The following is a 14,040-nucleotide window of genomic DNA, read 5'->3' on the forward strand; positions in this document are numbered from 1 at the left end:
AACCCGACCATGAACGCCAGATGTTCCATTGAAGAAGCAAATTAACAGCATTTTCTCTCTAAATAACAAGATTGATGATCATAAATCATTGCAGATACGTTCTGTGTAGCTTTGCTTTTGAAGTGGTGAATCCACCTGATTGAACTAGAAGTTTTTAAACAGCAGTTTAAATGCCTAAATATCCTGTTGAGTAAAGTTTCCATTACAACAACAGCAGTAGAAACCAAAATTCACTGCTCTGGCCTCATTTGCACAACACTCAATAAATAAATACACACAGACATGCGTTGTATTTTTTAGGAATAATTTATTGCCAGTAGGAAAGCGTGAGCTTGTGGCAGTATTCAATAAAAACCTTAACAAGACCATAGCATTGCTCAGACACACACAGACACCTGAAAACGTGTCACGTGTCCATGGATAACTCTGCACTATAAATATATTGGGTCCCATTATCTTGGTGGAAAAATAAAGAAGTTCAAAAGTCAAAATGTACAAACAAATAAAAAACACAAGAATATGCAGTCGTTCATTGAAGACCCTTTTTTGAAATGAGCAAGAGACAATAAACTTTACGAGTACACTGTGTTCAGAAAAGCCACGCTCTTCTTTTGTTTTTTTTAAGTTTTTTTTGTTTTAGTGAATGTAAGCACAGTAAGGCTGATGTCACACCATTTAACTCTTTTTTTTCATTGAAAAGAAAAGCATAGAATATCTACAAAACCTAGTAACCTTTGAAATCAAACTGTACATTTAAATTTACATTGAAAATGAAGACTTATAAAAACTTTTTCTTGGTTTTGTTTATAGAAACAAAGATCTTGTCTTTTTTTTCATGATACACATATTTTTTGTTGTACACTGACATGTTGATCCTTCAGAAAAAAATCCACTTCCTGTGTGAGATGAAACATAATTAAAGGGGACAAATTATGCTTCTTTAATTTTTTTAAATTTATATTCTTATTCTCAGATGCCACTAAAGTTGCTTTATGTGACTCAATCACACTAATCCTGTATACAGTGACTTCCCTCGTCGTGTCTGAAACAAACCTGTTCAGCTGTGTTTTAACCCATGCTACCTACACCCCACCTTCCTTGTGACTGACAGACTGTAAAAGCCTTTAATTGTGAGCAAACCCCTCATTCTCTTGCTGGTGTGAAGAGTCTGGCAGCAGACTGGACATGACAGCAGCAGCTATGTTAATCTAGGAGTGGGGTACACAAACATCAACAGCAAAGGTTCTCAGTTTGGTCTTTTTAACACTCATCACCCAATTTTTGTTTCGTAAGTGAAACTGATTCAACTGCATCTGCTGTTATTAAATACCAACAGTACTGAAGCAAGCAGATGTGATTCTGCTGTGTGTCTGTGTTTGAATGCTCCGTTACATAAACACCTACGTAACTGCTTAAGTAGTATTTCACATGAAAACATGTATATACATTTATCAAGAGTATGACTTTGAGCGTGTGCTGGGAGTAAATGACCTCATTAGGAATTTCCCCTTGCTCACATGAGCTCAGCATTTAAGTCGAAAAAATGAGTCTAAAGCCTGAGTTTCCGGCATCCAGGGATTACTTCTACTTGTATTTACTTCATTCTTTAAAACATAGATTTTATTCTACAGAAAGATCTGATATTATGGTAGAAAACAGATGAAAGCATAATAAGTCCCCTTTAAAGCAATGGTACCGCCAACTTAAAGGTGCAGGAGTTGAACCAAGAAGAAGTGATGAGGTTACAGAATCACTCATGTACCTCTGGCCTTCAGTCTCAACCCCCGTAACTTGTACTGTACCGTACGTGTGTCATGCTCTTTTGTGTCCACATACTGTGCGTGTGTAGTGTTGTGGTGTGTCAGGGGCTACCATAGGGTGTAGCTGTGGGTTCAGGCACTTTTGTTTGGATCCAGTGTCAGACTTCAGTGTGCTGTTGGGAGTCCAGCATCGGGATGGCCAGCTGCTCAAAGTGGCCCTCATCACCGCTCTCGTAGTCGCTTATCATCACCTCAGACTCCTCGCAGCACGCCGACATGTCTGAGCAAGAGGCTGTGGATGTGTACAGAGACATGGACATGTTGTCCAGAGCTGAGGAGTCAAAGTCCCGACTGCAACCTAAAGGGTAGCCTCCTCTGTAACCACTAGTGCCCATGGTGGAAGCAGGCGTAATGGTGGCAGAGGTGGAGGTCGCACCCTGTCCATCAGTGTCGCCCCCTTCACTTGGGTAGGAGTGATGCGGCAGATACTGGTTAAGGCTGTAGAGTTGTGGGAGTGCTGGGCGCTGGCGAACTGCGCTGGAATTGCCCGAACCAGGCGCGTCCAAATCTCTGCCAATGGGCCGCAGTGTATCGCATCGGTCGCTGTACTCTGGCAGAGGTGGTGGCGGTAGGTCGTCGTTTGCAGGAAAGTCCTCTGGCGGCGGTGGGAAATCACTCTCTATGTCTAAGCCACCAGGATAGTAATCTGTGTCGATGGCGCTCGGGTCATTGTACAGAGGGGCAGGTGACTCCACAACCTCATAATGTGGAAACTCCTGGATTCCAGGAAGTTGAACACTTGGCATCCAATCAGATGTGTCCCAGTGATATCCTGTTTGATAATGAAAAACCGAAGCATAAACAACTGTGTTAGCACTGTGCACTTACTAGTCCATTCATTTCATCCACTTAATGATGGAAACCAAATGCCACCATGTTAATGTTAAAATCCCACACCATGCAGGGAGATCATGGGTCAAAGTCACACAGGCACAAAAACGGTTTAAAACACAACCTTTTTTACAACCTCTGTACACACTTCAAACATTATTCACAAAACTTAAAAACACACTTAAAAAAAAAAAGTCAGATACAGTTTACTACATTCTTTGTTCCTGTATGCAATAGTCATTAATGGCTCACTGTGATATATGCAAAGATATATGTTGTAAAGTTACAATTACATTTTAGATGTGTTCTGTTTTAGTCAGGGATATTTCTTATAATTTTCTTCTGTTTTGAATAAAAAGTATGTTAAATGTATTTTTCCAGACATTATCAGAGCCTGAATTTACAATGTTTACATTGTAAATATCTGTGTCTATTATTTGATTTGTTCATCCACTAAAATCCATTTAAATTTAAAAAATTTAAAAATGTTGCTTTTTGAGCCAAATATTGTTACTCAACTAAAATGTGATTAATCGGGATTAATTAATTACAAAGCTTGTATTTAATTGGATTCATTTTTTAATCGAGTTGTGTGTGTGTGTACACATTACTTTGGAACAACTATAAGAGGATAATCAGGCCAATATTTCTATAAGTGTATCTTTGGGCATTTTAATAGATTCTCTTTAAACAAGGAACTTTATACTCCAGTCTTCTAGGTCCACGGTCCTGCAGGTTTTACATGTTTCTGTGTTTCAACACACCTACCTTCAATAGATTGGATACTGTTTCACACAATGACCTTTTTATCTATATCAATTGTTTAGGGCAGGAATAGCATCTAAAACCTGCAGGACAATTGTCTTCAATGGCCCCTGGTTTATCCTTAAGTCTTAATATGCTGATTACAACTTAATGTGTGTTAAAGACAAATTCACCAAAACAGACTGCATGCAACCACTTCAACCCAATCACATAAACAAGAAAAAAAAAGAAAAATGACATTTTTCTACCAAGTAAATTCCAGGTCGGAGGGTTATATAAATAGATTTTGTCAACATATATACACACCCACACAAATAATATTTTTTAGTTGGCTACCAAGCAACACCTTTGATTATATAACGTATATAATAATGTTGTCAGCGCCAAAACCATGCAGGAGAGTGCTTTAGGGGTTATGAATAATCTCACAAAGACAGACACAACACCTGACAAAGCCATTGCAGCATAAAACACGCTCAATGTCACATCAGCTTCCCCTCTCGGAGGAGGTTTTACACACATTCATTAGGCTTTTGGGATTAGTGGGTAAAAGTTAGAGGAAGGGATCAGAGGGACACCAGTGAACAAGCAAACAAAGATGAAAAAAAGTCACCTCTTGGGTTCTTGAGATCATGAGCCAAAAAAGACTCTTTAATACGAGGCAATAAGAGGGAAAAAGAGAAAGAGCAAGTTACCTTCAAGTCTAAGAAGAATGAACAATTTTAACATGAATAAAATGAGGATAATGAAACACTTCAGGGCACATGATGAGTGGTAGGAAAATGAATGCTTGACAGCTTTGCCATTTTCTTAGACAGACTTCAGGAGATCTGGTATCAAAAGTTGGAAAATAAGTTTGAAGAAACAGCAGAAAAAAACTGACTTGCAGTTTAATTTTATATTTGCATATGTTTTCAATTAGCAGCTAAATGTAAAACAGGAGGAGATACGTCAGTGTAAGATAATGGCAGTGTTACAATCTACACTTCACATCCCAACACCAAGGACAACACGACCAGCAGATGGAAGCTGGAAGAGTACCTTCTCCTTCCACCGTGTCAATAACAGAGTTGACAAGGTGCATTACTGTCACTATGGAGGCTTGTGAGGGGTAGAGGAGGGGAGAGTGGGTGGAAAAGATCTAGCATTAGTACAAATGCACCAATTATAAAGACAGAGCAAAAAAAAAAAAAAAAAAAAAAAAAGAACACATGGGATGTGGTGGGAGTGATGGCAACACAAGTGACACTTCCCACAAATATTACTGTCCTTGTTGCTAGGCACATTTTTTAGTCATTTTCACATTAACACTGAGTGTCTGAGGAGGTTTTATGGAAGTGGACAAGACAATGTCAGAGGGTAACACACCAGCATGTGTGTGCATGTCTGTATGTGTGTGTGTTGTGAGGGAATGGTAAGGGAGGAGGATCTGGTTTTGCTTGTGCAACATTACACAACAACAACATACTGAGGAGCTAGAGGGTGCCACTGACAGTACAGATGGAAGAATCAGTGAAATTCCCCCGAGATATAAACACAATTCCAACCTGACACACAGAGACGAGCTTGTGTGTGTTCAGGAAACAAGAACTGCTCATTAGAAAGATATATTTTGATTCACATTTCTGTTTACTCAGATTCATGACATCACAGATGAAGGTTTTGATGACTTGTGAACAGGAGAATAATCATCACATCCCAGAAATGACTGATGGGAATCAAAACAAAATATGATGAAGCGAATGGAGAACATAAAATAAGTGTGTATACCCTTGTGAAATCTTCCTGGTTTGCTTTAAACATCCATTTGTAGCTATAGTTTGAAAACAGCAAAACAAAAGGAAAGACATGCAGGTAGATTAAATTAAAAAAGTCAAAGTAAAAAGAAACGATCTGGTGAGGGATTTTCAAACAGGATGGAGATGCTGTTTGTGAAAGTCATCAAACTCTTCTTGAAGTGTTACTCATTTAAGCTTTAAAGTAAAAGAATAGATAAAACAGGTTCCAAATGTTTTGTTTTTAAATAAATAATCCCAGGAGAATTACACAGTGCAGGCTGTTGGGATTGCTTCCGTCTGTACCGACAGCGACTGAGGACTTACAGGCTGAACCCCCTATTTAAAATCTTGTTCTGGATCTGTGGACTGATTTGATCCATATGGGAGCTGAAGCCCCGCAGCAAAAAGAAAGAGAAAAGACACGTGACCCACAGCCGCTACTGGGCCATCCATTCTGAACATGCAAAGTGAAAATGTTAGCATTTAAATCAAAAAGGCTAAAAAAAAAATCCCACACAAAAGTAACTATATTGCAAAAATCCCACAAGCTCACCACACAACAGAAAAAATATATAAAACTCATTAACAAATGCTTACATGTTACAAAATGAAATATTGTCTTTCAAATTATGCTGTCAGGTTAGTTGTTCTCAAATGGTGCAAGGGAACATATTTAACTTTGTCACGTACCATTGTCATCACATGACTCGGACTGGAAGGAGCTGAGGGAATGGACCTCAGACATGCTGCCTCTAGTGTTGTAAGGCTGACAGGCGCTGTCCTCCACAGACTTCTTGGTCAGGCATGGATCCAAGTCCACCACTTTAGCTGGAGGTGAAAGCATGGTATAACTAGTCTGCAGCTGATATTCTGTTATGTGGAAACCAGTCAGGTTTAGATTACAGATAAATTCCCCTTTCATTTCTTATTTTTAATGGCATTTTTCTACAGTTAAATTGCTAAAAATCTGGATTAATCGCAATTTTAAAATACATTCCAGAAATATAACAAACAATTTATTGGAGAAATGAAACAGTTTACTGCTCCAATAATGTACAAAGAACAAATGTTTTGACAAATGAAACCTATCTTATACAGATAAATAATTTAAATATTAGAATATCATATAAAATGCTAATTTTTTAGAAAAACTTAGCAAAGATAAAGAAAATCTTTAATACAATCAGAGTTGAATCTTAATCTAAAATAATGAGAAACTTGCTCAACACAGAGACATCCAATCGCTAACTAAATAATTGAGTGGAGGGATTCCAGCAGGCCTTCTCAAGCTGCATTCAGTCTGCAAAAAATCTTTTATTTATTTATTTGGTAACTAATGACTGAGCTATTTATATTCTGCCTTCAAAACTCCCACGGGTAATTTCCATGCTTGCTTCTCTCTGGTCTTTCGCTTTATTTAAAAAAGCATCTGTGGTGTCATTTAACACCTCATATTTAACCACAGCTGCATGTGTTGCTATACTTTGTTAAAATCAACTGTCTGGTTTATTTCTGGGTTTTTTCAACCCAGCAAAGTGACAGACCATCCGAGATCTGCACAGACTGTTTTATGGTGGCTTTAAAGCACAAAAAAAGGGAAGAAAAATATGGTAAATGTTCAGTTTAGAGTGAATTTTAATTCATTGTTGTTTGTTTTAAGATCATATGCTGGAAGTTGGAATTGTGTTTTTCTAAAACTAGGAGGTGCACCTAAGGTCATAAGTTTTGGGACACTTTCCCTTTAAATCCAAAAGGAAAATGTTCTCAGATTTATGTTTTGGGTATGTTTCTGCATACTTCTCCCCGCAGGCTTGGAAGGATCAGGGGACTTTGTGACATCGGAAGCTTCGACATTGAAGCAAATGTACAGCACAGAGCGCTCGTTTAATGTAATCATTGTCATTTGAATTTAATGCAATGCCTTCGATCAGATAAAGGAGGCTGTTGCCACTAAGAGGGAGACTTACTGTCGTAATCATAGTCCCAGTTTGGCTTCTGAATGGAGTCGCTGTCTGAGACAGAGTTGGATGGAGGTGGAGGAGGGAGATTGGGCGCCACGCTGCACACAGCAACGGTCTTGCGATGTCCGTGTACGGATTCTGGGTTGAAGGTGGTGAACTCAGGGTGCTCTGGGATGGTTGAGCCCTCAAATGAGTTTCTGTCTAAGTTGTTCCGCGAGTCACTTGGAATGCTGGGAGTATAGGAGATGGGACGCACGGGCACCTGAGGAGGGATGTCTGAGTAAATGTTCTTGTTTATTTTGGAGTCAAAGTAGGGTCGCTGGAGAAAGGAGTGAGGCATGCTGGAGCTTCCAAGATGTTTGTCGTCGTCATCCGCCTTTGACTTGCTGCAACAGGCTCTCTTGCGGATAATAATGAAGAGGAGGACCAGGATGAAGATGCTGGACACAAAGACCACGATGCCGATCACCTCTTCCAAGCCGATGTTCCAAGAGGTGGAGACAAAGTCATTTCGGACAGCTGCGTGATGTTCACACATCTGCCCACTGAAACCCAGCGAGCAGTTACACTTGAAGGAGCCGTACGTGTTCTGGCACAGCCCTCCATTGGTGCAGGGGTTCTTGATGCACTCATCCACATCACTCAGACACCTGGATGACATTAACGTACAATATGGAGTCTCATTGAACAAAAGGCTTTATATAACCTATATAGGTTAGTTGAAGAAATTAAATATATTTAAACTCAAAATGTGCCTACCTGTCTCCCTGGAAACCTGTTTCACACTCACATACAGGACCATCCAGACTGTCGATGCACTTCCCACTGTTTTTACAGGGGTTGTCTCTGCAGTACGGCCCTAACTGGCACCTGCACTCATGACAACAACAAGTAACAAGATGTTGTGTGAGTGGTAGATTTCTGAAAACTACACTTCTGCATTATATATTACTATGCTATAGTATTATACTTCATGGACAAATGAGATTATTTCCCTTTCAACTTCACTTCTTGTCATTATAACACATGCAACATATTTTTTTTCCCGCAGGGCAATATTGTTCATAGTATGAAGATAAAGAGAAAAAAAGCAATGATACCTCTGTCCCGAGTACTGCCCTCTGCACTGGCAGTAGAAGTCATCTGCACGGGGAACACAGGTGCCGCCGTAAAGGCAGGGGTTGGAGGCACAAGGACTTATGGCGATCTCGCAGTGTGTCCCCATGAAAGAAGCAGGACACTTGCAGAAGTAGCCTGCAAAATGAACCCAGAGAAGGTTAATAAGGGAAATGGCACTGAGCCAGGGGCAAGGTGCTGTCATACAGCAAAGACATTTTTACTTATTTGTTCAATACACAATCTACACATTGTGTAGATCTTTTACACACACACACACACAAAAAAAACAACACATTTGCTGATGGCGAGTAATAATACCTCTGAACTGTATTTAATGCAAAACTGACAGATGAAATTTTGAGTTTACTTTCTTGGCAAACAGAAATAACACAAAATTTGCAGAGCAAATGACAAGTTTAAAAAGTTTAAATCATGATGAATGTACTTTAAAAGCCGAGAGGGACAGAACTATATGCCTGCCGACAAAAACTGACCTTAATTCACCTTTATAAGCTGAAAAGTTTTGCTACTGCTGGCTGACACATACCTCCATTAGGTAGTGAGGTACAGCTTCCTCCGTTGGTGCAGGGATTGCTGGAGCAACTCTCAGCAGGTGTGAGTGCACAGCCTGGTGCCACATCCACAATGTCCTCCAGCACAGCATGGGGCCGGTGAGCTCTGGTGTTGAGAGGCAGCTCCTGGCCATTCAGTGCGATGGCCTCCATGCAGCCACGGAGCCCATTAGTAATGGGCAGGCTGCGGCCGAGGCGAGGGGAGCTGTGCTGCCGTACGTGACCGCCAAAGTAAATGCTGTTGTCCAGGTTTAAGGTGCGCAGAGTGCCCGGAGCTGTGCCAGAGGCAGCGTGCACTCGGTCCAGAACCAGTTTGGCATAGTTACCATCCACCTCCAGAGAGACAGAATGCCACTCCCCGTCGTTAACTTGAGCGCTGTGGACCGACACCAGGCCAGGACCACTGCCACAGTCAAATTTGTACTGGAGACGGCCGTTTACAATCTAATGCAGAGCAGAAGTACAGAATTTGGACAAAACATTAGAACGATACAGCATGGAGTAAATCTCATCTGTTCTGATATTTTCACATGACTCAAGTAATCTTAAATAAGTAAAACCTCCAGTACAGGAAAACCTTCACTTATTGATATGCAATAAAAAAAACCAAATAAAAAAAAAACAAGTGAACAACAGCTTTATATTAATATAATTTAAGTTCTGCCTTTAAAACCCACTCTATAGTTAAGAAAAGCCTTTTATGGAAGCCTGCTAATCAGGAACTTTGTCTGGCATGCAGACTGCTATACCAGACAGTCTCAAAAAGGAATGTGTGGAAAACTGCAGTCTGTTTCCCTCCCAGTACTAAAATAGCTTGTGTGTGTGTGTGTGTGTGTGTGTTTTCAACTCACCAATATATTCCCATAGGCCCTTGTGTGAAAGGAGTTTAAAAAAAGGATTTTTGACCCTTCAGCTTAACTGCTTCATATAGAGCTGGATGGTCTCAGTTTGTTAATGCTTTCTGATATGAAAAGGTTACATGGAACTGCCGTGATTGGCTAAGAAACTTATCTATGATGACCAAGATTATTGATTTAATTTAAGATGAGAACATGATCAATCCTAGTTAGTTACTGGCTGGAACAGAAGGTTAACACACACCTCAAGTATGCTGTAGTCAGTCCCTTTTGCGTACATTAGAGTAGCATGGCTGGAGAAAGTCCTAAGCCTCAGGGACAGTTTCATCAGCTCCTTGTTCTCATTCTCCATCAGACGGTACTTCACATAACCACTTCCGCTGAACATCAGAGAGTGGCCATCTAATGATTACAAAAAAAAAAAAAGCATTGTAAATGTGACAAATCCGACACTCAGCGTTATTTTTACATTAGTTTCATCATGACTATCAGTGGAGATAGTCAGAGAGAGAAATGGAGAGATATAAATATTCATGATGATGGATGAGGATTCTCACCAGAGCATTTGCCCTTTTTGCCTTCAGGACACACACAGCTGTAAACAGCATCTATGGGATCTGCTACACAGTCCATGCCCTCTGGGCAGGGGTTGTTCTCACACAGGTTGTTCAGCACAGGACATTTACCACCTAAAGACCAACATAAATCCACTCAGAATAGGAGTTGAAATACAAGAATGTAAACGTGTGTGTCAGATGGACTGGTTTACCGTCACACTGGCAGGTCGCCGTTCTCTGGTGTTTCGGGGTGACAAAACTGAGGCGGGACGTGCTGTATGTGGACATCGCAGTTTTATCCAAGGAGATGACCTCATCACAGAAGTGCAACGGGCAGTCAAGACCAGCGCAGAGTTTCTGCACCACCCGCACAATGCCAACACCTGTCATCTCCTCGATCACAGCTGCAGAGGAGTTCAGCTTGCGGAAGACAACCTGTGGAAAAGAGAACAGCAATGGCTCAATTAGGGAAATTCCTGGTGGAACTAGAGCGCCGCTTATCCAGTAAATGACAGAAAATCTGTCCGAAAAAACGGTTCGGATAATTAATTATGTCTTCACGGTACTTTCATAGTAATTAGCTGATTAGTCTTTGAATATCAGGAGTCATTTTTCATTCAGAAACTGAAAACACAATCTGCTTCAAGTCATTTAACAGTATGGATTTTTTTTTTTTTTGCATTTCCACTTTAAGCCACCTTCAGATTGTGGAATGCTTATATGAAAATATTGAAATTAAAGAAGGAAATCTCAACAGCAACCAAAAAAAAAAATGGAAATCTTAGATATTTCATAAAGCAAATGTTCTAAAGATTACAACGGCAATAGAATTTTTGAGCAAAATTATTACAATAGTTTTAAATCTTGTCATAAAACAGCGTTTTTTCTGCCTGGTCTTACCTCCTGAGATTGGTACGGGCTGCCAGACCGCTCCAGTGTCAACAGGACATCCAGATCTCCTTGCTCTGAAGGCTGCAGGCTCACTAGCTGAACATCACTCCTCCTAACCCCGGCAATGTTTCTCAGCGCTCGCTGGAAGTTGCGCCAGTAGTCCCCGATAAATTCCTCAGGGGCAATGTTTGCAAAGCGTACGGCAATGGAGTTGTCCAGGGCCTGGCGAGTGGCTTGACGAACGTGCACAGTGACGTCAGCAGGTGTTGTGAAGCGTCCGTCGATCACAGTCACATTGAGAGTATAGTGGCCCACGTCGAGCGCTTGCAGGGCAATAACCTTCCCATCAGAGGCTGAAACTGAAAACAAAGCACTGCTTTTGTCTGCAGATGAGGAGGCTGAAGGGGCGAGGCTGTAGGTGAGAGTGTCATAGATGTCTTGGTCAGTGGCATGGATCTTTCCAAGGACACCTCCGGGGTATTCATCAGCAGCAATAGAGACAAAGATGTCCAGTGGCAGAACTGCGGGAGGGTAGACGCTCTCTTCTATGACACGCACGCTGATGAAGGTGGTGGAGAAGAGCTGTGGTTTGCCACTGTCTGACACCTGAAAATAAGAAAAGATTCAGAAGCTCAGAATTAGTCTTTTTTCTAACACCAGAGGGCAATCAAAGCTCAGTTAACGGAAGCTGCACTTTGCAGATGCACCGCATAATAAAGCCAAAAGAAAAACATGAACAAGATCAAATATTTTAACTATCTATCACACAGCAAGGGGGAAAAAACAACTCTGCTGTTAGTGTGCAAAACCACATCATACCTATCATTTCATGTTCCATCTGTCCACACATTTTCTCTGTACTTTCCTCAGAGGTGACGTGATCAAGCCAAAGGAAAGCAAATGTCTGTTGTTCAAGCCTCTCCTGTGAGATTAGGCTGCTTTACTGTATGCCTACTTCAGCTTAACTTTCTATATGAAGCTACTGACAGCAAACCTTATTAGGAATACCGACGGAAAGTAAGATGCTGGGAGGAGTAGTGGTTGGGAGGGAAAGGAGAAGATGAGAGACAGAATGGAGGGAAGACGAACAGAGCAGATTGCTGCGGCTTGACACTTAAATCAATGCATCCCCTCAACTCTGGTCTCTCCTTGGTTCCGTGACTCACCTGAGCTTGCAGCAGGTAGTGTTCTTTATTCTTCCTATTCAGTGCCCCCACAGTCACCAGAGCCCCCTGCTGATTGATGTGGAAAGCGTCGCCCTGGTTCCCGTCCACAATGGTAAATGTGAAAGGTGGGCCGTTGTGAGAAGCGTCATGATCGCTTACAGTGAGCTGAAGAACACTGGTGCCTTTTGGTCGATTCTCCTGAGGGATACAAGAGGTGTAGTGGTGAGATGAGATGCTTGATATGCGACCAAGATATACACAGACAGAAAAGTGCTGAGCTGCAAATAAAACTGCATAGATTTTATTGAGCATTTGGGAACAAGCACACTTCTGTTAAACCTACATCTACAGGAATCTAACTGATTCTGGTGACGCCAGGTAAAAACTAGAGCCAAAGCTCAGCCAGAACTATTACTTAACCTTCAGGATCAATCATAGTAACTTTGGTAATCCTTTAACTGTCCACCTAGCTTCAACACATCCATACAGGCACTTAGGAAAGGAACATGGGAACTACACGGCTGTTTGGTATGTACATTTCTTGGAAGTAAACGGAAAATAAAAAAGAGAAATTAAGCAGTTTTTGTCCTTGTAAAACACATATAATACAGAATCTTCCCAGAAATGAGGTTAGATGTCATGAACGGCTTCTTTGCACTGTAATGTTATAATTTAGCTAAAAGCATCTTAGTGCATAAAAACAACTAAAAAAAACTCAATAGTAGCAAACCTTTAAATCAGAACACATAATAAACTCCATGCATGGCCTCACGGGGGGGGGGGGGCACAGCCCACTGCTCCTCTAATTTGACATGTCTGGCACAACTACTATCAGCTGTCCTTGATGACAAACTTGTCAAACATGCTGGGGATTGTGTCTGATCAATAACCATGTAAAAAAAGAGAAAAAGAAAAGCATTATCTTTAATTTTTGTGTTTCTGAATGGGTTACAGATTTCAATCTTTCATGTCCTGACTCCATGCTACTTTCATTCTGAAATGTTGAAAAGACGATTGATTTTCCAGGTGGTCTGCACAGTATGTGCATCCTGTGTGTTTTTCCAGCTCAGGCTTTGTGGGATTTTGGGCTAAACTTTGATTGTAGCTTCATGCTGAGTATATTAAAGCCAAAAACAGAAAGTAAAACCATGTTTCATCTTGATGCACTCGAGCTGTTTTCAGCGTATATCGTCTACATATCTTTTTTTTTTAAAAAGAGAGAGAAAAAAAGACAAAGCATTTGATGAACTGCAGACCAGTGGTAGTGTTTAGACTGCAATTCTCTGTTAAATCTACCACTCAGTGGTAATTTACACTCCAATTTGCTACTCCACAAAACAATCAGTATGACGGTGACTTAACAGTGGTTTTATAAGGATATAGAAAACATTGGAAAAGTATCACCTTCTTTTTAACCTTTAAAATCAGTTCTTTTTCACCCTTTCTCCTCATCTCTAAAAAGTGGGCTAAAGGTAAATATCCTCTTTTCTCCTCGCCCTTCTCCACCTTTTGCATCTTCCACATCGCGCCTATTCAGTCGTTGCTTTCTATCCCGGATCTGCATTCTCATACTTAAGATGCAGCCCCTGTCTTTCAATTCCCTCATCCCTGTCTTCCCCCCTCTTCTTACCTCTGTTCTTGCTCCATCATCCAACTTGCTTCTTGATATTCTAGTCCCACAGCCTTCCATTATTTCTCTCTGTTAATCCCTCTCCGTGTCCAC

General features: G+C 40.9%; 1 protein-coding gene across 1 annotated transcript in view; it reads right to left on the reverse strand.

Annotated features, from left to right (window-relative positions):
• Positions 1-340: 340 nt before the first annotated feature.
• fat1a (FAT atypical cadherin 1a) overlaps positions 341-14,040 on the reverse strand; it is a 73,756-nt gene continuing 60,056 nt past the window's right edge. The window contains exons 18-29 of the mRNA XM_079262176.1: positions 12,318-12,515; positions 11,161-11,757; positions 10,473-10,695; positions 10,261-10,392; positions 9,948-10,105; positions 8,822-9,290; positions 8,256-8,409; positions 7,915-8,025; positions 7,162-7,805; positions 5,885-6,022; positions 4,030-4,065; positions 341-2,592 (exon numbers count right to left, since the gene is read on the reverse strand). Of these exons, the coding sequence (XP_079118302.1) occupies positions 1,919-2,592; positions 4,030-4,065; positions 5,885-6,022; positions 7,162-7,805; positions 7,915-8,025; positions 8,256-8,409; positions 8,822-9,290; positions 9,948-10,105; positions 10,261-10,392; positions 10,473-10,695; positions 11,161-11,757; positions 12,318-12,515 (3,534 nt within the window). The 3' untranslated portion in view covers positions 341-1,918. The remainder of the gene's footprint in view (positions 2,593-4,029; positions 4,066-5,884; positions 6,023-7,161; positions 7,806-7,914; positions 8,026-8,255; positions 8,410-8,821; positions 9,291-9,947; positions 10,106-10,260; positions 10,393-10,472; positions 10,696-11,160; positions 11,758-12,317; positions 12,516-14,040) is intronic.

This window comes from Telmatherina bonti (assembly GCF_933228915.1).
Source record: "Telmatherina bonti genome assembly, chromosome: 3".
In the NCBI taxonomy this organism is placed as follows: Eukaryota; Metazoa; Chordata; class Actinopteri; order Atheriniformes; family Telmatherinidae; genus Telmatherina; species Telmatherina bonti.